The sequence below is a fragment of the Xyrauchen texanus genome, chromosome 35 (genome assembly GCF_025860055.1).
Source record: "Xyrauchen texanus isolate HMW12.3.18 chromosome 35, RBS_HiC_50CHRs, whole genome shotgun sequence".
NCBI lineage: Eukaryota > Metazoa > Chordata > Actinopteri > Cypriniformes > Catostomidae > Xyrauchen > Xyrauchen texanus.
Window position 1 is genome coordinate 12,205,585 of NC_068310.1, and position 25,090 is coordinate 12,230,674.

The 25,090-nt window shown below is 40.9% G+C and overlaps 1 protein-coding gene across 3 annotated transcripts in view; it reads right to left on the reverse strand.

Moving 5' to 3' along the window:
• Nucleotides 1-25,090, reverse strand: part of LOC127628764 (contactin-4-like) — a 168,002-nt gene that overhangs the window by 111,924 nt on the left and 30,988 nt on the right. For 2 of the 3 annotated variants that reach the window (XM_052105631.1, XM_052105630.1), the window contains exon 2: nt 20,985-21,124. In XM_052105631.1, the coding sequence (XP_051961591.1) occupies nt 20,985-21,039 (55 nt within the window). In that variant the 5' untranslated portion in view covers nt 21,040-21,124. Of the gene's footprint in view, nt 1-20,984; nt 21,125-25,090 lie in introns of those variants that run through there. The other variant, XM_052105632.1, reaches the window with a different exon arrangement.

Genomic DNA, 25,090 nt, shown 5'->3' on the forward strand with positions numbered 1-25,090 from the left:
TAAATAATTGGAAAAACTGAAACTAAACTATTTTCATGGCTCTGAAATTAACTAAAATAATAATTTTTAGTATTCAGTTTTGTTGGTATGTTTTTAAACCTTTAAACCTGAAACATGAAAATGCCACTAAATGGCAATAATACATGGCCTACTGGCCTCTTTGCATTAGCAACAAAGCAGGAATTACTATCATCATGGAGTGAAGCAAAGCAGCAAGAAACACGATAGTCAAGTCAGGGACTTTTACAATGATGACACACTGGCAAGATGACGAGTCACTGTGTTAAGTGGTTGTTGGCAGTAATGTAAAAAAACAAAGTTACTTTTAACTTTTATGTTAATGTAAAACAAAGAGAACAGAAACAATATAATATACCACACACGACCACACACACACACGCACAGTCACGCACACACGCACACGCACACACACACACACAACACACACACACACACACACATACATGCATACAGAGCTACAGAGCCACAATGTTTACACAGAGGTGAAGTAAACCTATAGTTGAATCTGTATATAATGCTGGGATGTGAGAGAATTTTAACATCAAAATAAAATACAAAAAATGACACATTAAGGCTAGATTTCTTTTACCTGATTTGACTCTTAAAATTTTATTTTGTTGGTGTAACAATGTCCCCCGCGTTTTTTTTTTTACTGTGTACAGAAACACTACAAGGAGTGAACATAAATATGTAGACCTTTATATATGAAAACAACAACTGCAAATTTCTCTACATACATACCTTATCCACATCCCTGTTTTCAATTAATAAATTCAGTTAGTAAATAACATTAACAACAAGAATGCCGGAGCTAATTTAATTTTTAAGAAACACATGGTGACCCACAAAGCTGGATAATGCAGTTTCCTTATACAGAAGACACAAACTTGCAGAAAAGTAGCTTAATTGTGTGTATCATGTAAACTCTTAATTGGTTTATTATTCTCGGAAATTACATGTTGACAGTTAGCACAAACCACTTATACTGTCTTATTAAGCACAAATGGCCTTCAGCAAGATAAGACATCAGGCGAAAAATGCGCAGAACAAAGAGTTTTTATATAGGAGTGAAGGCAATTTGCATAATCTACAAATCATTGTTTTCAGAATCAGAATCAGCTTTATTGCCAAGTATGCTTACACATACAAGGAATTTGTCTTGGTGACAGGAGCTTCCAGTGTACAACAATACAAAAACAGCAGCAAGACATGGGTGATTAAAAACAAAAAAGGAATAATAAAAATAAATAATTACACATACACTTTAAATTGTATGTACATACACTCACCTTCATACATACCCACATACACACATAGTGCAAATCTATTACAAATCTGTTACATAAAGAACAAAAATACAGTATATTATGTACAGTGCATGTAATGGCAGAAGTGGATATGTTGGATAATATAAATAGACTTAACTGTGTATTGCACATAATTATTGCTCAATGGGGCTATTTAACTGTTCATGAGATAGAAAGCCTGAGGGAAAAAAACTGTTGCTGTGCCTGACGGTTCTGTTGCTCAGAGCTCTGAAGCATTGACCAGAAGGCAACAGTTCAAAAAGGTAGTGGGCAGGGTGAGTGGGGTCCAGAGTGATTTTACCAGCCTTTTTCCTCACTCTGGAAGTGTATGGTTCTTGAAGGGGGGAGGCAGGGGGCAACCAATAATCCTCTCAGCAATCCAAACTGTCCTCTGTAGTTTTCTGATGTCTGATTTCGTAGCTGCACCAAACCAGACAGTTATTGAAGTGCAGAGGACAGACTCAATGACTGCTGTGTTGAACTGTATCAGCAGCACCCGTGGCAGGTTGAACTTCCTCAGCTGGCGAAGGAAGTACAAACTCTGCTGGGCCTTTTTCACAATGGAGTCAATGTGTGTCTCCCACTTCAGGTCCTGTGAGATGGTAGTGCCCAGGAACCTGAATGACTCCACTGCTGCCACAGTGCTGTTTAGAATGGTGAGGGGGGAAAATGTTTGTGTGTTCCTCCTAAAGTCCACAATAATCTCCACCGTTTTGAGCGTGTTCCGCTCCAGGTTGTTTTGACTGCACCAGACAGCCAGCCATTCAACCTCCTTTATATATGCAGACTCATTGTCATCTCGGATGAGGCCAATGGCAGTGGTGTCATCTGCAAACTTCAGGAGCTTGACAGAGGGATCCTTAGTGGTGCAGTCATTGGTGTAGAGGGAGAAGAGTAGTGGGGAGAGCACACATCCCTTGGGGGGCACCAGTGCTGATTGTACAGGTGGTGGAAGTGAATTTCCCCTGCCTCACAAGCTGCTGCCTGTACATCAGTAAAGCTGGTAATCCACTGACAGATAGACATAGGAACAGGGAGTTGGTTTAACTTAGTCCGGAGTATAGCTGGGATGATTGTGTTGAAAGCCAAGCTGAAGTCCACAAAAAGGATCCTTGCGTATTTCCCCAGTCTGTCCAGATGCTGCAGGACATGATGCAATCCCATGTTGACTGCATCACCCACAGACCTGTTTGCTCGATAAGCAAATTGAAGGGGATCCAGAAAGGGTCCAGTGATGTCCTTCAGGTGGGCCAACACCAGTCTCTCAAATGACTTCATGACCACAGATGTCAGGGTGACAGGTCTGTAGTCATTAAGTGATTTTTGGTTTCTTAGGGACAGGGATAATAATTGAGCGTTTGAAGCAGCATGGGACTTCACACTGCTCCAGGGATTTATCGAAAATCTGTGTGAAGATGGGGGTCAGTTGGTTAGCACAGGAACGAAGGCACGCTGGTGAGACGCCATCTGGGCCTGAAGCCTTCCTTGACCTTTGCTTCCGAAAGACACGGCACACATCGTCTTCACAGATCTTGAGTGCAGGTTATGTAGCAGGAGGTGGGAGGAGGGGGGTTGCAGGAGGTGTTAATATTTGTGTGAAGTGAAGGTCCGAGTGTGTGTGGGGTGTGAAATTGGGCCTTTCGAATCTGCAGTAGAACACATTCAGGTTGTCAGCAAGTCATTGGTCCACCACAGGGTTGGGGGTAGAAGTCCTGTAATTAGTAAGTTGTTTCAGGCCACTTCACACTGATGCAGGGTCGTTAGCTGAAAACTTGTTTTTCAGCTTCTCAGAGTAACTTATTTTAGCCACTCTGATTTCCTTATTCAGTGTGTTGCTGGCCTGATTATACAAGACTTTATCCCCACCCCTGTAAGCATCCTATTTGGCATGCCGAATCTGTCTGTGTTTTCCTGTGAACCATGGTTTATCATTGTTGATTGATAAAAATGTGCTAGTTGGGATGCAAATGCCCTCACAGAAACTGATGTATGATGCAACAGTATCTGTGAGCTCGTCTAGCTCTGTAGCTGCAGCTTCAAAAACACTCCAATCAGTGCAGTCAAAACATGCTTTGTAGTTCCAGCTCTGCTTCATTAGTCCATCTCCTAACAGTCCTTACAACTGGCTTTATTGATTTACATTTCTGCATGTAGATCGGAAGATGATGAACCAGACAGTGGTCAGAGAATCCCAAATCTGCACGTGGGACAGAGCATTATGCATCCTTTATTGTTGTGTAGCAATGATCCAATATATTCCTGTCTCTGGTGGGGCATGTATTGTGCTGTCTGTATTTGGGCAGTTCACGTGTGATATTTGCTTTGTTAAAGTCCCCAAAAATAATAATAACTGAGTATTGTTGTTCTGTGTCTGTGATTTGATCAGCCAGCCTGACGCATTTGGAGGAATGTTAACACACACCAGAATAAACAAAGAAAACTCCTGTGGCGAGTAGAACGGCTTACAGTTAATAAAGAGCACTTCCATATTAGCTCGTTTCCCTCGCCTGTGTCTTGTAGCATGTTTAAACAACACAGCTGCGCCTCCAACTAAAATGTCCAGCAAAACGTTTGAATATTCCAAAAACGTGAAAACATTATCTGGTATGTGCTGCCGAATGTTCAGCAGTTCGTCCCTGGTAAAACTGACTGGAAAAAGATTACTAAACACAGGACAAATAAACAAAAAAAGATGTTATGCTGATTAATACAACTATATATATATATATATATATTGTGATAGATTGAAGATTTATTTAAATGAGATCCAGGTCTGCATGGAATCTGATTTAATGCATCTTCAGTTAGATATTTTTGATCTTCCTGACCTTTTAAACATGCTATGAACATGTGCTGATATGAGCATTGACTTATCTAGAAAAGTTATTCTTAACTATTTTTGCTTCAGGATCCAAATTTTACAATGGACATAAAGTGATACTATGTGACTCTGTCAGAACAGACCTGTGATCCATTTTTGGGTTGCAAACCACCAGTTGAACTACTGATGCAAAACATCACGTCACCATGACTACTTGCTTAACTGAAACTCTTAACTGCAGATGTGCACTCTTAACTTACCAACTTTTTTTATCCTAAATTTGGGTGACTAATTTTAGAGGAAATCATCCTCCTGAGAAATTACTTTAGAAACCCATGATAAACAGATATTGCACTTCAACATTACTTGTTTATTTACCTTGTGCAGACATCAGATTCCAGAGGGGAGTAAACTGAATTAATGTGTCGGAAAATTCAAATCCAACTGTTTTTTTTTCTGCACCAGAAAGACTAAATTGGTCTACCTAGTTTTCAATTAGAATCTCACTAATGATGGAGAGGTGGAGTTCATTGTAAATCTGTGTGATAATAGAGCACAGAAGAGCGCTCCGCTAAGGTGATTGAAATCTATTGAATGGGGAATACACTGCACCAGGGCTAATTTCAGTCTCACTGTCAACAAGGGCTTTACCTCTTCAATGCAACAGGAAACATGAGAAGATGAAAAGAGTTGAGTGAGATCAAGTAATAAAGTGATACTCCACAACCATAATTTTGACTTAGATTTCCCATTAGCTACAACAATGCTTATCACTTCTGTGTTGCATCAGCAGCTTGGTCTTCTCCTCCCATTGCATCCATTCATACGATGTCATTTGTATATGCTAACATATGTAAGCCGTGTTAGCCTGTTACCAATAATGTTACCAACAACATTTGTAGCTGTGGCAGCGGGGGCGTGGTCAAGCGCCCGTCCGGGAGAGAGAAGCGGTAAGGGCGCTCACACCTGGGCCAAATTATGTCTAACACCTGTCTCTAATTGCAGTAGAGTGAGGAGAGCGGTTAAAAATGCCAGCAGCCACAGAGGAGGGGAGAGAAACTGACAACGAACTCAGCGTTCGACTCGATGGAAATTGGGGATACTAAAAAGATTGTGTGAATATTGTGGGCAATAAAAAAAAAGGGGAATTAAAAGACGCACCTTGCCTTGAAGTCTTGCTTCCTGTCGTCTTTGTTCTATCAGCGTTACAGTAGCATTTTATTTAATTACTGTAAATGTACATGTGCAAATTGCAAAGTGTCTTCAACAGGCAGATGATCTCAAACAATTTTTGTGACCCTCAGGTTGTTCCAAACCCTGACTTTCCATGGAACACAACTGGAGATGATATTTGCTATATAATGTCATAACAGACTCATAGCCTTAGTCCCCATTTATTTTCGTTGCATATTTTTTCCATGCAGTGATGGTCCTGCCTCATTTGGCACACTAGGAGAGACCCCCGCCCCTCAAATACAATATGCAGTTTACCATGATGTTGTCGGGGGTTCTGTGGACATGCATGGTCCCTAGGAATTTTTGGGGGGCAAAAATAGCATCAAATCATTCAATTTTGGTGACTTTAAGAGCATAGGTGGCCTATGTTGCCTAATAGGTTAATGTAATGCACTCAGATGCACAGGTAATTGTCTAAACCTGATCTGCCTGCCGCACCTCCGCTGGTGCCTTCCATTGTCCAGCTATGGGGTCATCAGCCAGGAGACACCTTTCACAGTGTCATGTTCTCTGTTGTCTTTTGTTTTTGTGCTGTTATTTTGAAGTTTAGTTTAGTTCCTGTTTCCTGTTTGGTTTTTGTAGTCCTTTTGTAGTTTCATTTTATGATTGGTTTTCCCCTGATTAGTTCTCCTTCCCTGATTATTTCCCCAGGTGTTCCTTATTCCCTTGTTTGTTCCTTTTTGTATATAAGCCCTCTTGTTTCCTTGTTAGTTCCTGCATGTTTTGGATGCTCTGTGTCAGGTCTCCCTTGTTTTGCTTTCTTCTGAGTTTTTCTTTGTTTTTTGAATAAACTGCTGCATATAGATCCCCATTCTCCGCCTGCTTCGTCACACACAGATATTTTGCCCCATTCATTCTGGAACCTCTCCAGGTGGTGGTGCACTTGTTTTCTGTGTTTTACACAGATTATTGCATCAGTCTCAAACGTATGTTGATCAGGAACCACCACAACAACAGCAAATAACTCTGTGAGGAATTCATATTAATCTCAAACCCTTGCCACTTAAGAACAAACATAACAACTACAAGAACAAACACTTGCGGTAAGTCATGGCATCTATTCATGTTATCGCTTTGTGCATTGAAAACCACATGTTTACTATAGCTTCTTCAATCAGCAGTGAGAGATTTACATGTGATAAATGTAAGGAATTAGTCAGGCTGACCAAGAAGGTTAAAGACTTAGAGGCACGCATCCGAACGCTAGTGGAGGTCTAGTTGGTCCTGTCACAAAATGTGACAGGACCAACTCATCGCACTAATCACACACTATATTTAATTCTGTCTTGTGGATTTGATGTTGATACAATATAAATTCTGCCACAGAGCAATGACCATTCATTAGATCATTATCTTGTCTCTTGTATGCTGCGATCAGCTAATGTCACTCAACCTACACCACACTATCGTTCTGGTAGAACTATTCTTTGAACCACTAAAGATAGCTTCACTAATAATCTTCTAGATTTGTCTCTTACAGTAAACTCAATAAGCCAAAAAGTGTAGAATAACTTGATGTAATAACAGAAAAAACAAATATAGTCTTCTATAGCACTCTTGATAGTGTAGCCCAATTTAAAAAAAGCTCTGCACCATGGTACAATGATCACACTCATGCTCTCAAGGGAGCAGCTCGGAAAATGTAGCGCAAGTTGAAGAATACAAAATTAGAGGTATTTTGCGGTGCATGGAAGGATATTGTCTGTAGCTACAGACAGGCACCAGAAGCCGCCAGGTCAGCATAATTTAGCAAACTCATAGAAAATAACCACAACAATACTAGGTGTTTATTCAGTACTGTGGCTAAATTGGTTAGGAATAAAGCCTCTACTGAACCAGATATTCTGTCATCGCTCATGAATTTCTTTATTGATAAAATTGAAAACATCAGAAATAAAATTGGAATTATGCAATCAACTGTCACAGTACCTCAGAAAACATTGTCTCCTAATTTTCCTCATGAGCAACTTCAATCCTTCACTGCCATAGCTAACAAAAATTATTGAAATATCAAAAGCCACATGTATGTTAGATCCAATACAATCCAAGCTCTTAGATGTATTCCCTGTAATCTCAGAACCTCTTAATATTAATAACACCTCACTATTCTTAGGAATAGGAAAGTCCCAAGTAATTTAAAAATGAAAGCTATGGAAATTTAACTGTCTGGGTCTGGCGCCTGTTCTGGTGCAGTCGGTGGGTGGATTGGCACATTTTGTCAGCATGGGCATCACCAGTTCAGTTTTTGGTTTGCACCTTCTCTAAATTAACGGGATTGTGTAAGAGTACTATCTAGACTGGATGTGGTATCTCTGGCTGGGGAGCTAACTGGTGCACACCACAGTAGCAGCCACAAATTACAGTCCAAAAAAGGGCAACCAAACAATTATCCGTCAGGTCCCAACCAGACCAGGTGAGCTTGGTTGATCGTGTCTACGAGTGCAGATGGTAGACCGCTTAAGTCTTCAGACTCTGACTGGGTGGGCTGGCCTGAGGACGGGAGTCCAGTCAGGTCTTCAGCGTCAGACACCCGAACGCTTTCCCAAGCGTAGATGGAAGCAAACAATCGTGCCAGGAGGCGGGTGGTTCGCGGGGTTGTTAGATTGACCATGTGCACAACTGAAACAGTGCTGGATCTTATTACTTGTCACTTATTCTATGTAATTATGTTTCTGGTTTATTGTGGCATTTACAAATGTAAGTAGTTCTTAGGTTCAGTAAAACCCTCTGATCACTTGCTTAAAGAGTCTTTTTTACTTTTGATAAAAAGGCTACCTTGATTCCAAATGCCATAACTTGCTTTGAGATAACAATACAAAATGTTGCCCAGATACAGCTGACATGATTGTAGTCATCATGTCAAGCATGAATAATTAACAAAATGAATAAATAAACTCCATCACTTTCTCAGCAGTGTTGTAACATAAGAGCCTTGAAACATGACATGTACATGTTTGCTTTTTTTTAGAAAATCAAGATTATGCCTAGTTAGTCATTTTTAAGTCACTGAAATAAGGCCATGAAACACATAATATATTTTGTAGACTCCAGTTAACACTCACAAAAGAAAATTTTGTGGGACACTATTTGTGTTAGGCCGTATCGGATCACACTCTTCTTCTGAGGTAAATTCACAGTATGTCTTCTTCCAAAAACAATAATGAGCTTAAACGGGAAAGACTGTACCTCTTGTTGGTTTCATATGGATTACACAAGCAGAGAATATTTGTTTTCAATTTAAATTGGTTAATTTAAAAATAGACAGTTCAAGCTTTCTATAGACATAAATATACGATGAGTTTTGGTTAATTTTTGTGACGCACCCCAGACAGAGGTTCACGGAGATGCAGAAAGTGCATTCTTTATTTTACAAAACCACAATGTTTTGCTGTTATTGTCAGTGTACACAAATATAAGTAAACCCTTTATAGTTTCGAATGATATCTTACTCTTATCTGTATGACAAAAGATTACAGAGTATTTCTTTCTGCTGTTATCAGGGGAAAAGTCAGGTGATCGCGCCGGTGCCTCCGGTGACCACGGAGGATTGACTATGTTATGTTATGTTATCAGTATAAAAAAACAACTCACAGGAGCAATGAAATTTCCGACACTGCACGATGCTATTTTGAGCCAACGACTGATTAGCTTTCTTGTTGTTAAGCTTAATGGAGGGCTATTGCCTAAGTTCTGCTTAGGCAATAATTCAGATTTTTTATAGTGGTTTAATTTCACAGCAGTGTCAAACAATGTCGAAATTTAGTGCAAAATGTATTCTTACCTGGCTCTCACAAATGAAGGCTGGTCAGGTAGACTTCAAAGCTGTGGGGAGGCTGTGCCTTTTCTGCATATCGCAGCATAGTTTTGTGGTCCGTTCTGCATAAAGCGGTGTATCGCGTCCCAATGGCCAGTCCACCCCTGATCGAACCCAAAGTGCATCGTCCCACTGGGAAAATGCCCGGTATGCCAGATTACCAGTCCAGCCCTAGCTGTGACAAAGAATGTCAAAGAGGGGGAGGGGCAGGGGCTCGTGTGATTTCGCAGAATTGCAACTTAAATGCAGACGTCGGGCACACGTTTAAGTGTGTGGTGGTGGTGGTGTAGTGGGAAAAGCACTAAACTGTTGATCAGAAGTTTGTCGGGTCGATCCCCACAGCCACCACCATTGTGTCCTTAAGCAAGGCACTTAACAGGTTGCTTTGTCCCTGTAATAAGGGCTCTGTAAGTCACTTTGAATAAAAGCGTCTGCCAAATGCATAAATGTAAATTGAGAATTGATGCCAAGGGCCAAATTTAAATAAAAACTAAAATATACATAAAAAAATTAAACAATGACTTGCAAAAAGGGTACTCATCTTGTGAAAGAGGGTGGGTGCTTGAGCATCACTTGGGGTCTGTCTGTGCACATTACTGCCTGCCCGAGTTTCGTCGACAGTCAGAGGCGGCATGAAATTTGACGGAGGTGGTCGCCTCATAATTCACTATGCAGGAAAAACTCTGCCTACTACCTAACCCAAACCTCAACCCTAAACTAGCAGAGTAAAGCTTTAATTTTATAGCGAAAATTAAAACTATAAATATCGCTCACCATAATTTATGTGAACACGATTACTTTCTGGTTTCCTTGGGACCCTAAGTGTGTTTTGGAGGTGTCTCATTAATGCTACAGGCAAAGGTAAACACATTTGAAGTGATTCATTTGTCATGCCGGTTGTCTGCAAATTGGCAGAATTGGGTCTGAACAGTGAAATACAATTATATGGTACTCTATGAGGGGTTAAATGCACATTAATTATTGAGTGACTCAGCCATTATACACAAAGACTGCTCTATTAATCCTTTTTCTAATCAAGCCATCCAAAATCCAACAGGGTGATTTTACAAAATCGTGCTTCAGATTTTTCATGAAATAACTAAATGAGATACCAGCCCTTTTGATACCAAAATCTAGTACAAGAGTGTAAATAAAGACATGACTAGACATCTTCAGGCTTAGCTTGGAGCTGATACAAACATGTACAATGCCCTGGAGAGTTAATATATATCATACAAGGAATTAATTCAGCAATTAAGGTTCATATTTACAAGAGGACAAGAGGACGCTACTGTCTATTTTGAAAACATCATGTAATTACAAGGTGTGGTGATGCTGCAAATATTATGAGAGTTTATTAAAATATTGATGCGTAGGGATCTAAAACCTTGTCATTCACCTGGGGATTTGATATTACATTGTAAGAAATCTGCTGCAGGCTTTTCTGGTAGTGTGATATTCGTTAACACAGACAGACTGTCGCTAAGAAATTATCTATCCAGGCGCAGAATACTAACAAGAACTTTACAACACAAACCCCACCCGGGTGGAGAGGGAGGTCATTACGGAGGAAGTTAGAGAAAGCAGGTCTCTCTCTCTCTCTTAATCTACCTGAGGGAAAAATATATATGACAGCCTCTCAAAGCAGCACAAGGAAAAGCAATTTGGAGGCCCAAATAAAAACTAATCTCAAATTCAATACCATCTGACAAGCCGATGAATTTGGCCAGCTTACCTCAGCATGAATATCCAGGCACAGACAGGTTGCACAGGGCAAGTGAGGTAGGGAGGAGGGTAGATATTCATGTGGCCTCCAAACCATTTGATTATGATTGAAGAGTTTTATTTGTTATGAAAAAGCCAATCTCGTTTCGTTAAAATACACACATGCACAAACCCACACAAACAAATACACACACACACACACACACACACACACACACACACACACGTTCACACAACTGGCCATAAAGTAAAGAGAATTGCAGATGTAAGGAATTACATGGGGTTTATTCTGAGCAACAGAGTATGACATTTTCTGCAACCTATTTGAAGAGAGTTGCGAGGTAATGAAATGCATCATAATATATAAATTGCATTAACAACACACTCATGAACACTGCTTTACAAAATAATTTCCCTGAAACACATGCCACTAATGTATCAATTATGTGTTAGTTATGGTCACAAATACTATTTTAGTTACATTCATTGTTCAGAATCAAATACCTTGTCAAATACCTAAAATGCTCAATTATGTGTTAGTTATGGTCACAAATACTATTTTAGTTACATTCATTGTTCAGAATCAAATACCTTGTTAAATAGACCATACAAATTATAGACTCGTCTATTTAGCCTAATTTCTCGCTATTGTGACACTGTGGTTAGTGCATGTGCTCCTGTGGTGATGCAGGTTTGAGTCCAGCCTGAGACAAGTCCCAATCCTATTTCTCCTCTCTGACAAACAAAAAGAGGCAAAAAGTACCAGAAAATTTAGCATGTGAATGTGGGCATGATGCCATACTGATTGGATATTGGTCTTGGTGGATAAGATCTGCTAACTCTGCTGCTGCCGCAGAGCAAATATGGAGACACATACATACTAAATTAGCATGAGGACATGGTGCTGCTGCTGCACAACAACAAAATGCAAGACATAGTGCATCAAGCATGTATTATATGCTGCTGCACAAATACAAATACAAATAATCCTCCTGTAGGAGATCTAGGCAGGTGGAAGCTACAGGTGAGTTTAGGAGAAAAACACTCACACCATGCTACAAAGAAACCATCTTATCATCAAAACTGAGCCATTTAAATGTTAGACAAAGAGAGAGGCTCAAGTTGATTAGCTACCTGATAACAAACCTGAGGACCCATCAGCTTACATGTCACATACAAGCGAACCAATTGTCTAAAAGAAACCAAATCAAAGAACCTATCAGCTTGCGCCACAACCCTTGCATGGCTGAACTTTGTCAATTGATAAAAAATATTTACTGAATTAATTACAAGATGCCGATTAATTATTCGAATTAATCACAATTAATAGCATCAATATTTGCTGACAAAGGCCCCCAAATAATGATAATACATATAAATAATTCATATTTAAAAATTTATAAACATAATTTGTTGGGCCTATAATATGGATTGAAATTCTGTTTGAAATAAATGATATTATTGTGGCAGATTAATAAAGCATTGATTAGACAATACAAAAAGTGTCTTAAGAAGTCAATATATTGTTTGTTTTGTTCTCATATCATTGAACATGCTTACAGTTGACAGCAATCTGTTTTGCATTGAGTTCAGCAATGTGCCAGTTCTAACAGAACATATTCTTGCATCGGTGCTATTTTTAAGTGTCGCTCTATGTACATGTGTGTGCCTCACACGGACACATTTGGAGCTCCTCACTGTTATTCAGCGTCATAAACGCCACATTTTGAAAAGTAGAGGAACCTTTGAAATTCATATTTCAAGATTCCTGTTTTCTGTTGTGCTTCCTCAAAAAGTGATTGGTAGGGATGGGAAGTCGACTCCAAAGAGTCGATTCCTCGACTCTTGACAAGCCATGGAATCGGAGTCGACACTCGATAGGAATCAACTCTTTTGTTCTTTCAACTCTGTATCTTTCGAACAGGACGTTGTGATTGGCTCAAATCAGTGAATTGGCTTTCTTAAGAACCAATCACATACCTTGCATACACATGTAGGTGGGACATTCATTCATAATATACATTTTTTGAGTGAGAGATAATGCATATGCATCCTAAAGAGAAAGGGTGCATGACAGACTTCAAAAGACAAAACTTTTGGAACTTTCTAGCATTACATAAATGCATGGGTCAATGATTGAAAAGTAAATTGATGCTGGTATTATCAGTGTGTATGTAAGTGCATATGATTTTTGCTGTCCACTACATACTACTGATGATTTGTTCTTTGATTCATAACTTTCGTACAACGCCACTGGCGTTGTAAATCATTTCAGCCCAGCTGTGTCTTGTTATTTCCCCCTTTAAACACTGAGTATGTGCTAGTGACTGTAAACTTGTAAGGTCCATTGCCAGAACATGCAATTGAACAGGAAACACTCTATGATCTGAGAACAAGCTATATTTTAAAAAGCAATAAACTCACCAAAATATGTGAATTAAACCCCCTGCTGTTTAATACATTGTGGTAAAGGAAAAAAAAAACTGCCGTCATTAAAACAACATTAAAAATGTACCTTTCAAACCCCAGTCAAAATTAATTTTATTTGTTCATGATAACATACAGACCTTATTGATAATTAAGTGAATCGAGCAAGAACATATGAATGATTTGTTTTTCATTGGCATGGCAGCCCACATGAAAAATATATAGACCTAACCACTGAATGAAGCGAAATCACACTTGCACCTGGCTGAGTCTTGCTGACATTATCAGCATCAACTTGAAGAGTTTTAGGGAGTTGGAATAAAATCCAGTAGGCAATGCTTCACACGTTCAAGGGATATATCTTGTGAATAATTTTTTTCTAGAGTCATCTCAGTGTAGGTTAGCTTGAGTTAATTGTTAAAGAGTTAAAAGCGGTGTAATTAGGGATGAACTCGTTTTAATGCTACCATAATTTAATAAATATGTTTTACTCCATGAATTGCAATACTTTTATTTAAAATTTGTTATACATGTATAATTATAAAAAATAAAATAATAATACAAAAAATGTCATTTTCTCTGCAGATACACAAAGCAAACGATATGGTTTCAGTTGGCCGCAGGTGCTGATTTAGAGTGGATTTGGGTGAGAGAAACTGATCCTAGACCAGTAGTTAAAGAAAAACTGAAAAATGATTACAGAGCAGCAATCTAAATGATTGGTTTAAACAAGCAAATACGAGTGTGTCATGTTTAGATGTGTTTTTGTTCATGTTTTGATTTCATGTCTTTTGTTTTTATAAGTCTAGTTCCTGTTTCATGTCATGTGGTTCCCTAGTTAGGGTTTATAGTTTTCACATTTATTAATAAATTGCACTATGGTTCTTTATTTCATCATCTACGTCATTTCCATTGCCAGCTACAGTAAGTTACAGAGTGAAAACTCCAGGGTTTTTTTATTGTTCGATTCATTTCCCCCACATGCTTGACAAGCAATTTTAAGGGCCACATTGTGTCACTTTGGAAGGCTCTGACACCTAATGGCCACACTTGGTGACAGCCTTGAATCTCGACCCTGTCCTTACTAAAAATAATGTCTACAGTCGGGACTCCAAAAAAGTCGGATTCGAACATCCCTAGTGAATGGTTCTCATTCTGTGGCTGCATTGCTTGTGAGGTTTTTTGAGGCACACTGCCACCTATTGACACGGCTCATAAAAACATATGTACTTCAAGACTGAACTGCTCATATGGTAGTAAAATACTTTAATTACGGAATTTACGTACATGTCAGTGGGAAAAAAAAGGCTTTTTATTTTGTCACAATGGAAATAAAGAGAAGGGAACTTCTCTAGCTTAAGCTGCAGAGTCAATTTTACTACTGCATTATCAAGCTACTAAAATATCTCTTCTGTAGTCATGAACAATGGCTTTACAGTGTTCTGTATCACCACACATGCATTCTCAGAGGGTGTTCAAAACAGACATTTCAGGAGTAAAAATGTTATTATTATTAAATGGCAATATTTGCCTCCTGGAATGGATTTTCAGGGAGTATTTTGACCTTTATTAGGCCATTTGTTTCTCCAAATTTTCTATTGAAAAAATAACTAGGTGTGCTATGTCAGAAAAAGAATGCTTAAAAATACAATAAATGTTAGATAACAGATTGAAAATACAGAGGAATTCAATACAGGGATAATTTTGCATCCACTTTCGTTCCTGCTTCATGTTGGACTCCACTGCTTCATGTCGCTGAATGATGATGACTAAATGCAGCCGGTGCCAGCCAAACATCACTTCAATCTATTATGACGGACTTCAGAGGATGAAATGATGCCAACTCCAACCTGCATCACCTCGGTCTATTTATGGACTACGATCTTGAAATGAAATGCTTAGACTAACTATTGCCAACAAAAGCCTTCATCAGCCAATTAAGGACAATTGCATCTATGTGAACTTCTGCAATTAATCAAGATGGACTTCAAAGACTTTGGTCATTAATCCTACAGTTCAAACACAATCGATGTTTAATCACTGACCCTTAACACTTAGTTTAATAATTTTAAACCATGATTTTACCTATACATAATTAATATTTACATTACATTCATAATGTTAGCCAGAGGGGAACTGGCCCCCACAGTGAGTCTGGTTTCTCCCAAGGTTATTTTTCTCCATTAATCAACATCTTATGGAGTTTTGTGTTCCTTGCCACAGTCGCCTACAGCTTGCTCACTGGGGTTATTAATACAATTATAATTTAATTATTTTTAAACACTATTAAAAATCGTATTTTATCTAAATTACACAGTGATGATTAACTGACTTTATAGACATTACAGTTTTATCGTCTGTTAATGCTGATATTCTGTAAAGCTGCTTTGAAACGATGTGTGTTGTGAAAGGCGCTATACAAATAAAATTGACTTGACTTTATATATATTTGGGGTATTTTGGTCACTATCTTTGGCATTTTTGTCCTAATTAATTTCTGACCCTTGGTCAGACATTGTTGCTCCCACTAAAACTCTGAGCAAAGTGGTCACTTGTGGTGTACTGTACCCTCTTTCTATCCCTTGACTGATTTCAAACCACATAACATGCATTATGCAAATTTGTCTGTTACCCACACCTGGAAACTTTCAAGCAGGTTGTTCTCTCAACCAAGAAAAAATACTGTATGATGTAACATGACCTGCTAGTCGAGGGTGGTGTACTCAAAAATCACACCCCACAGGAGCGCTTGTATATCATGCAAAAGAGCACAGAGCAAACAGCACTGTTTAAATAAAATATTTAAAGGATTATGTCTGACCCTTACTTTGATTGCAAGACAAATGTAACCGTTTCATCAAAAAGAGATCAACAGGAGGGCTTTTGAGCTTCCACTAGTCTAAATGAGAACATAAATTGTGCTCTCCAATACAATAATGTCTGGTAAATCCATTTGCACATTAACCTTTTCATGTCTCTCAAAAGGCTGTGCAAATTATATACTTTCACATTTTTTCCCCAACTTTGACAGACTTGAACCAAGCAGTCTTTAAACGAAGAAGTCTGCTGCCTCCCGGCCACAACGTCTCATTCCCTCCATCAGGGAACGGAGGTTACAACAGTAAACCTAGATGTTCCCCGTCTGTCGCTCACTTCGACGTTGTGTCGAAGAAGCGACACTAGGTGTCCATATTCAATCACGCCATGCACTGAATCATGTACGTGCGCTCCTGATGCAGGTGCGGGCAGGCAGTTGCATGCCAAAAAGACAGGCTGCATCAGACTGTACATACCCTTCCCCAACGCCCCATAAAATCGTCATAAACCTTTTCGTTTTTTTAGAGGGGAACAGCCTCCCCTCCAACATCTCCTGCAAAAATGAGAGCACTGTCCTGACTGCGCACTTCTGTGGGTCTTCGGACTGGGAAGAACACCAATTTGCGAACCAGAGCACTTCAGGGCGTAAAGTTGCCTGGTTGAGGGAGCTCTGGCTTGGGTGAGCGTGTCTACGATGGCAGGATGGCAGGCCACTTAGATCTTCCACATTGCATCCAGGGGCCAGACGTGGAGGATCCAGAGGTCTGGAAAAAAATGCAGATGCCAGAGGGTACCCCATCCATGAGAAAGAAGGTCATTCCTCAGTCGCGAGAAGCACGAGATCCAAGAACCAAGTTCGAGTGGGCCAGTAGTGGGCCACCAGTGTGACATGTTCCTCATCCTCCCTGACCTTGGAAGAAGGTCAGGGAGGACCCATGCAAGAAGGCTCACTGCGTTGCCAACGCAGCGGGGGCTCTTTCCAGGAGACAGCGGTTGCATGCCCGTTGCACACAGTGCCCCCAACCATAACATGTGTGGACTCCTGCTGTAGGGGGACTCCTTTATGCAGAAAACAGAGGTCTTTCCAGGGGTTGAAAGTCTGGTGGCAGGCGGGGGTGATGAACACACAGTGCGTGCCGCAGTGCCATGCCCATCTCGGGACTCAAGTCTGGAGCCAGTACGGAAGCGGTCTCATATGCATCAACCACAGTGGCGCGACTGCAACGGAGGATGCCATATGCCCCAGGAGCCTCTGGAATTGTTTTAGAGGAACCGCCATTTCAGCACTGACTGTGTGCGCTCATTGGTGAGGCACTGAAAAGAGATGCTCTGAACCGGGGCGAGCTTGCTTTTTTTCCAGTTGACCTGAAGCCCAAGACGGCTGAGGTGCCTGAACACCTGGTACCTGTGGGCACATAGTAACTCTCGAGAGTGGGCCAAGATGAGCCAGTCATCGAGGTGGTTGAGCATGCAGATGCCCATTTCCCTTAGTGGGGCAAGGGCTGCATCTGCGACCTTCGTGAAGATGCAAGGGGACTGGGACATGAAAAAGGGGAGGACTGGCCCTCAAATGCGAACTGTAGAAAGGGTCGGTGTCGAGGCAACATAGAGACGTTGAAGTAAGCGTCCTTCAGGTCTACTGCTGCGAACCAATCTTAATGCCGGACACAAGTTAGAATGTGTCTTTGCGTGAGCATTTTGAATAGGAGTTTGTGCAAGGCCTGGTTGAAATCTCGCAGGTCCAAGATCGGGCTGTAGAAACCCTTCATCTCAGCTGGAGGGACAAGCTCTATCGCGTCTTTGAGTAGAAAGGTTGTGATCTCCGCACGCAGGGTGTTGGCATCTTCACCCTGCACCAAGGTAAAGCGGACACCGGGGAAAGGGGGCGGGGGCCTGGTGAGCTGAATCGCCTATCCGAGTCTGATGGTCCTGGCCAACCAGCGTGACTGGCGAGGCTTTGCAGCGGGGTGGAGCAGGTAGTATAGCGTTGACAGGCAGAAGCGTGTCCCGAGGTTCTGGTGCTGAGAGAAGACTCAAAGCATTTACCTTTCTCCGCACACCCGGCAGGGGGAGGGTTAGTGACTGAGGAGGAGGTCCCATGTAGGCGTCCTCTGGACTCATCGGAACCGGCCGGCCAGGGGGCAGAATTCGTGGGTCCGGAGGTGGGGGTCTGTGTCCGGAGTGCCGAGAATGTTGAGGTGTGGTACCGGGTTGCCATGAGAACGGCATTTGAGGGCAAGGTGATCCAGAGGAAATTGCTCTTTTATTGAGAATGTGGGTACAGAAAATGAACTGAAATGAGGATTCTCCTCCCGGCCCTCCACCGGGGGATGTAGTGGTCTGTCTAACAGCTCCGGAGCAAACGTCTCGTTCACTGGGTCATCTGTCTCAGGAACACTTGGGAGCCTTCCGGGTCCTCAAGGACGTTCGGGAGAAGGAGGGTATGCGCTTCCAGCGGGGCGCTCAACACTGGGGCTGAGAGCTGGGCCCAGGTTGGGGCAGAGCTGCCTGTTTTCTGGAAGCCGCAGGAGGACCCCCTCGGCGAGCAGACTGAGCACGGCCTGTGCTAATGGCGCAGGGGGGCATGATGTGAGAAATGGCCTTTGTCTGTTTCTTCACCGCTAACAACTGCTGGGTGAAGTCCTCTACAGTGTTGCCGAAGAGACCAAACTGGGAGACAGGGGCATTGAGGAAGCGTGCTTTGTCCACGTCCCGCATCTCGACCAGGTTCAGCCAAAGATGTCGTTCCTGGACACCGAGGGTGGCCATCACCTGCCCAAGTGTCCGCTCAGTGACCTTCGTGGCCCTGAGGGCGAGGAACTGCGCTCAGCGACTGACCTGCAAAACATCGGGGTCAGAAATACCCAAGTGCAGATCTTTGAGTGCCTTGGCCTGGTGAACTTGGCAGGAGGGCCATGGCATGCAAGGTGGAGGCAGCCTGTCCAGCAGCACTGTAGGCTTTGGAGGTCAGTGATGACATCATCCTACAGGTCTTGGAGTGGAGCACCGGGCGATTCCGATTCTCGGGACAAAGGTGGATCGCAACCGCTCTGTCCGCCGAGTACCTGTGGGCCTCTCTTCCGTCGAGGGCAGTGAGAGCGGATGAGTGAGGAGATCGGTTGCGGGCAGTGAAAGGTGCCCTCCAAGACCTTGTCAGTTCATCATGCACCTCCAGGAAGAAAGGAACCGGGGGCATGGCTGTGAGCGGCGCCCAGACTCTGGACGGGGGGTTCCAGTCCATCCCCATGCTGACAGCGGCCCGGGCAACCATGTTGGCCATCTGGTTGTCAGCCTCAGGCTGGGCGTGCCGAGCCGAGGGTGGCAGTCCAATTGAGTCTTCCGCGTCAGACGCCGGAATGCTCTCCGATGCAGCGGTGAGCTCATCATCCAGCTCGGGGGGCTCAAGGGGATAAGCAGACTGGCCGTTAGGCGAGCCGCTGTCACCCCGAGCCAGGATGGAAGTCAACGAGCATGCCGGGGGCAGGTGGTCAACTGCCTTCCCCAAATCACCTCCATCACCAGCCGGGTCGTCCTCAGTTCCGTGGGAAGGAGTGGCGCGGGGGACAGCTGGAGTGGCCTCAACCGCAACGTTGCCATGGTAAGGTTCTCACAATGAGAACACGAACCATCCACAAATGCTGCCTCCATGTGAACATTGTCCAGACGCACGAGGCAGCATCTGTGACCATCAGGAGTGGAGAGAACTCGACCGCATCCAGACATTCAGACAACCAGACTCTCATCATCAGTTTTTGCAACTTACACAAATAAAAGCACACAGGACTTTTGTTATCAGTCTGCCTGGAGTTCTGTTTAAAAGGAATAACAGGATTAACAAAAGAGGACTTTAGAAGATGAAATATAAAATGGATTTAGGTTTGTAAGGTAGTGACATCAAATATTTTTTTTTGTATGAGAAACATAGTAGCAAGTAAATTGGATATCCAAGAGCATAACATTATATTCTGATTTGTTTTCTTCTGTCTGTGAAATCGTCTGTACTTATTAACTGTACTATACTTTATTGTACACTCTGTAACTATACTCACTACACATTTTCCACTATTTTTTGTTTTATGTGCAATCATATGCTAAGACTGCCAAACCATTATTTAAATTCATTATTTTCTGCTCCGGTCAATTATAATGGTATAATGTATCTCAGATAATCCCGCCCCTGAACAACATACACAGTAATAACAAAACAAACTGTGACTGAATAGGCTACATGTCATTTAGACGTGATGGTTCTTGGCCAGTTTAAGCAAAATAGACTAGATCTTTTGCTGCAGATGAGGTTATGCACAATGCTGGGGTTGGGGCTTCAACAACGTTCATAGAAACCTATAATTTCCCTCTAATTTTATGGCAAGTTAATGGTTAGGCTTAGCTATAGAGTAAGGATGACTGTGAGGATGACAGGAATGTTGTTCCAGGATGAACAAAGTATTTTGATTTTGACTCTGCTCATACCTGGACCAATCCAAGTATTGCCCAGCACTGCAAGGACACCATGTCCCCTTTTAAGTTTAGCAATATGTCTCCTTGTACACTTTATTTTCACGTTTTATACTTGTGTTTGCTTTTTAAAAAATAAACCGCCTCTCAGAGGCTTTACAACCATGCCAAATGTCTGTCTTCGCTCACCTCAGTGTCCATTTTTTAGATTTAGTACCAGCAAATAAAGTGGCACTTTAAATTGGTTATAGAAGATAACAGACTTCCCTGAATGAGAGGTCTGCCCGTAATAGTAAATGACAAGGACAAACGTATGCCACAGAAACAGATTGGTAACATATGTTATTAGGATGCCTACCTGAAAGGCACCCTATGAATAATTGCAGCACCAGCAGTTTCCATGACAACCCCATTTGAAATATTGGAGGTCAGCAGGAGCTCACATTCAATTGAAGGTAAATAGAATGCCGTCTTTGTCCAGACTGGAACCTCTGTGCCCTGAAATCAAAAGACAATACGAGAAGAGTTAGAAAGGGTTGCCTGGCCTAAAGTGCCCATATTCAACAACAGACAGCATACACCATTAAAAAAATACTGTAGTTTATGACAGAACTTTAAGCTAAACTATATAAATCAAGTGTTTTTTACAATTGTTACATTCTTGGTTAGATCTCTTGTTTAGAATGGTTAGATCTTGATCTAGATAAAGTTTTTTTTTTTCTTTCATAAATTAAAGTTAAATATACACATGATACTAGTTAAACTGTTCTGTAATGTCTATGGGATGTATTAGAAATACTTACTCCCCAGGCAGAGGTGGGTAGAGTAGCCACAAACTGTACTCAATAAAAGTACAATTACTTAAAAAATAAAATACTCAAGTAGAAATAAATGTACTAACATAAATAATTACTTGAGTAAGAGTACGAAAGTATCCAATTAAAGGAGTACTCAAGTAGTGAGTAACTCGTTACTTTCACAAAAGACATAATGGATGTTAACTCCCCTGTATTCCATTACATAATACACATTTAACATGTATTACAGAATGAATATTATTATTAATATTAATGGAAATTATGTCATCATTCACCATCATGTTGTTCCAAACCCATATAACTTTCTTCCATGCAACACAATAAGTAGATTTTTGAGAGAACGTTAGCCTGAGACACTATGCACTTTCTGTGAATGTGTTTTTTACTCCATATTTTAAAAGTGAATGGTGACTGAGACTGTCAGTCTCTAACATTCTGTCTAACATCTTTTGGGTTCCACAGAATACAGAAGGTCACATGGGTTTGGAACAACATGAGGGTTTGGAAACGATGACAGAATGTTAAATTATGGCTGAGCTATCACTTTAAATGGATAGTTCACCCAAAAATGAAAATTCTCTCATCATTTACCCTCATTGCATTGCAGATGTGTATAACTTCCTTTCTTCTGCAGAGCACAAATTATGATTGTAGAAGAATATTTCAGCTCTGTAGGCCATTACAATGCATGTGAATGGGTGCCAAAATTGCAATGCTCTAAAAAGCAAATAAAGGAATCATAAAAGTAATCCATACGAAATTTTTTGCTAGACAGTCGTCTCCCTGCCCAGCAGGGGGTGATATAAACAAAGCCAAACAAAATCGAGCCAAAACAAATAAAATAAAAAAAATATTACTCACTGTTTAGTTTGTGGGGAACCGGAATACCCGGATGTATAAAGTGCAGAGGTGAATTTGTGTGAGTGTTTTGGATAACCAGCCGCAAACCCAGCCACGCCGTAGCCTTTAGCAATGGTGAAACTCTGTTGGATGGTAAACGGGAACAACCCAGGATCCAGACGGCACTTAATACAGCTCGCTTGGGGTTCTTTTACATGCTCCGCGCTGAAGACATCATTATGGAGAGCGTTTTTTTTCTCACCAGCAACCGCTCCAGCAGAGACACAGCGTTTTACCCGCTGACGATTTCGTCACTGCCTCCCAGGTAAGTGCAAACAACACCTTACTTTTTCTTTAGTATTTCCCTTCGTCTAACCCCCAACAGCTCGTTCGGTTCATGCGTTTACTTTTGGCGTCTCGACGGTTATTGAGGCTTTCCGGTTCTCACCTCGATAAATCGCACTCTTAACAACAACTTCACGTCTTTTTCCACACTCTTTTTTTTTCTTTTGTTTTGTTTTTCTCCTCCTTTTATGTGACAACCACATTTCCTTTTTCCCCCACTTAGCAACGGAAATGGGTGGAGACAACCTTGATTTAATTATTTAATTTGTTTTTGTAATGTTTCAGCTCCGCCACAGCCTGTTTTTGAGATAAAACTCAAATAAACTGATTTAACATGCGGTAAACGTATGTTACTAACAAGGAGAGATATTCAAATATGCAAATTTCTCACACACATATTTCTCTGCTGTTGTGTGTTCTTTTATTGTTTGTTAAACATAACTGAGTTTTATGAGTTGATTTATTTATATATGTATATGTTATACGTTTGCCTAAGTACAGCAGCAAAAAATTTAATAAAACAACTAGTGACAAACCCTACTTAAAGAACTTCTCAATATTACCCACCTAAGTGTCAAGTTTCCTAAGGTTAACTAACAAGGAGTATTTATAAAGCATGGTATGTAGAAAATAGAAAAACAGCTTTCAAGACTAAATTTACAGTAAGTGTACTCCTTTGCTAAATCCATTGGTAATTTCTAATTTAATTAGAGCTTTTATTGGGCTGCGTTTATAAAAGCTCCATATAGCTACTATACATGCTATACTTGATTGACTTTGGTACCATATGGCAACTTAAAATGTATTTTACAGTCAATCGATCACTGAAGTGGTTACAAGAAAGGAGGATGTCGAGAAACGGATTGATTATCTGGAGTCATCGGAGAGGGAACTATCAACTAATCTGCTAGTGACCAATGTGGATTTGGAGCATGTCTGGGAGAAGTTGGAAGACTAGAGAACCGTAGCCGGCAGAATAGCGTCTATATTGTTGGAATTCCTGAGGCCGAAGAGGATTAGGATATATGGAAATTCCTGGAGAGGCTCTTTCTGAGTCTGCTCGACATAACACGCCATAATCTGGAAAACCGATCCACTTTGGGAGACAGGCCCCTATCAATTTTCTGACATCATCTGATAAGGATCTCGTGTTACACGAGGCAAGGAGTAAAGGATGGTTTTCTCGGAAGAACCACAGCATTTTTTTGTTCCCAAACTTTGCAAATTTGACGAGAGAGAAACATGATCGATTCAAGGAATGCAAGAAACTCTTACATCACCGGAAGGTCGCTTTTGCACTGATGTTCCCGGCCAAATTGAGAACAGATGCTAAGGATGGCCGTAAAACATTTACATGTCCCCAGCAAGCGATGTCCTTCATAAAGTTAATGGACTGAGTATGTTATTTTGTGGTACTCACTTCGCAGCCGAATGGACCAACGCACTGAACATCCACTTGACTGTACAAGGAAACTGAGCGCCTTTTTTGTTTCTTTTTGTGCTGGTTCCGCTTAGTGGCTGGAGTTATACATATACATATTAGGGCTGTCAATCGATTACAATTTTTAATCAAGTTAATTACATGGTGTCCTGATGAATTAATCTTGATTAATCACATTTAATCGTATACACAAATATTTGCTGAGAAAGCTCCTCATATAACAATAATTCAATATATAATGATGAAATAATTATACATAGTTACATAATTAAATATTTAAAGATATATGTATGTATGTATGTATGTATGTATGCATGCATGCATGCTCATATGTGACCAATATAATGTTTGTTGAGGGTCAGGGTGGGAGTGGGGGTTAAATGTTGATTCTGTGTATATTTGTTTTTCTTTTCTTAGTTTAATGTAAAAATCAATACAAATTGTTATTCACAAAAAATATATTTTACAAAAAGATTGCTTTTCAGGATGATGTGGATGTGGTATGGTTTAAAAACATATGATTGTTGCATTCGAATGTTCATGAACCCTTAAATCACATTCAGCCGAATTACTGACAATGCCCTTATCAGACATGGTGCCCTTATCAGACATCTTGGTATCAATGAACCCTTTTCACAGATTGTGATGACCCATATCCATGTTATTTAGTAGTGTAAATCTTTTTATATTTTCAATTAAAAAAAAATATTTAGTGTAAAATTAGGTAATTGTATCCTTTGTTGCGTATGTAGCGGTTTCAGTGAAAGTTTGCTAACTGGTTAGTTTGGTCGTGTTGTGTTATGCTATTAGCTTAGCTGCACTGTGTTTACAATAAGGTGTCGGCAGGTTGCGTATGCGCGGTAGATTGCCCCGGAAAAGTCTCTTTAGTTCTTCCCGTGAACTTCCGTCGCCATAGCAACCAACACCAGTGATTTGTGATCTGGGTCAACACTAATGAAAGCCATTTCATCGATACATATGAGTGCCAACGCATTCCACAATGCACAAATAAACAGTAAT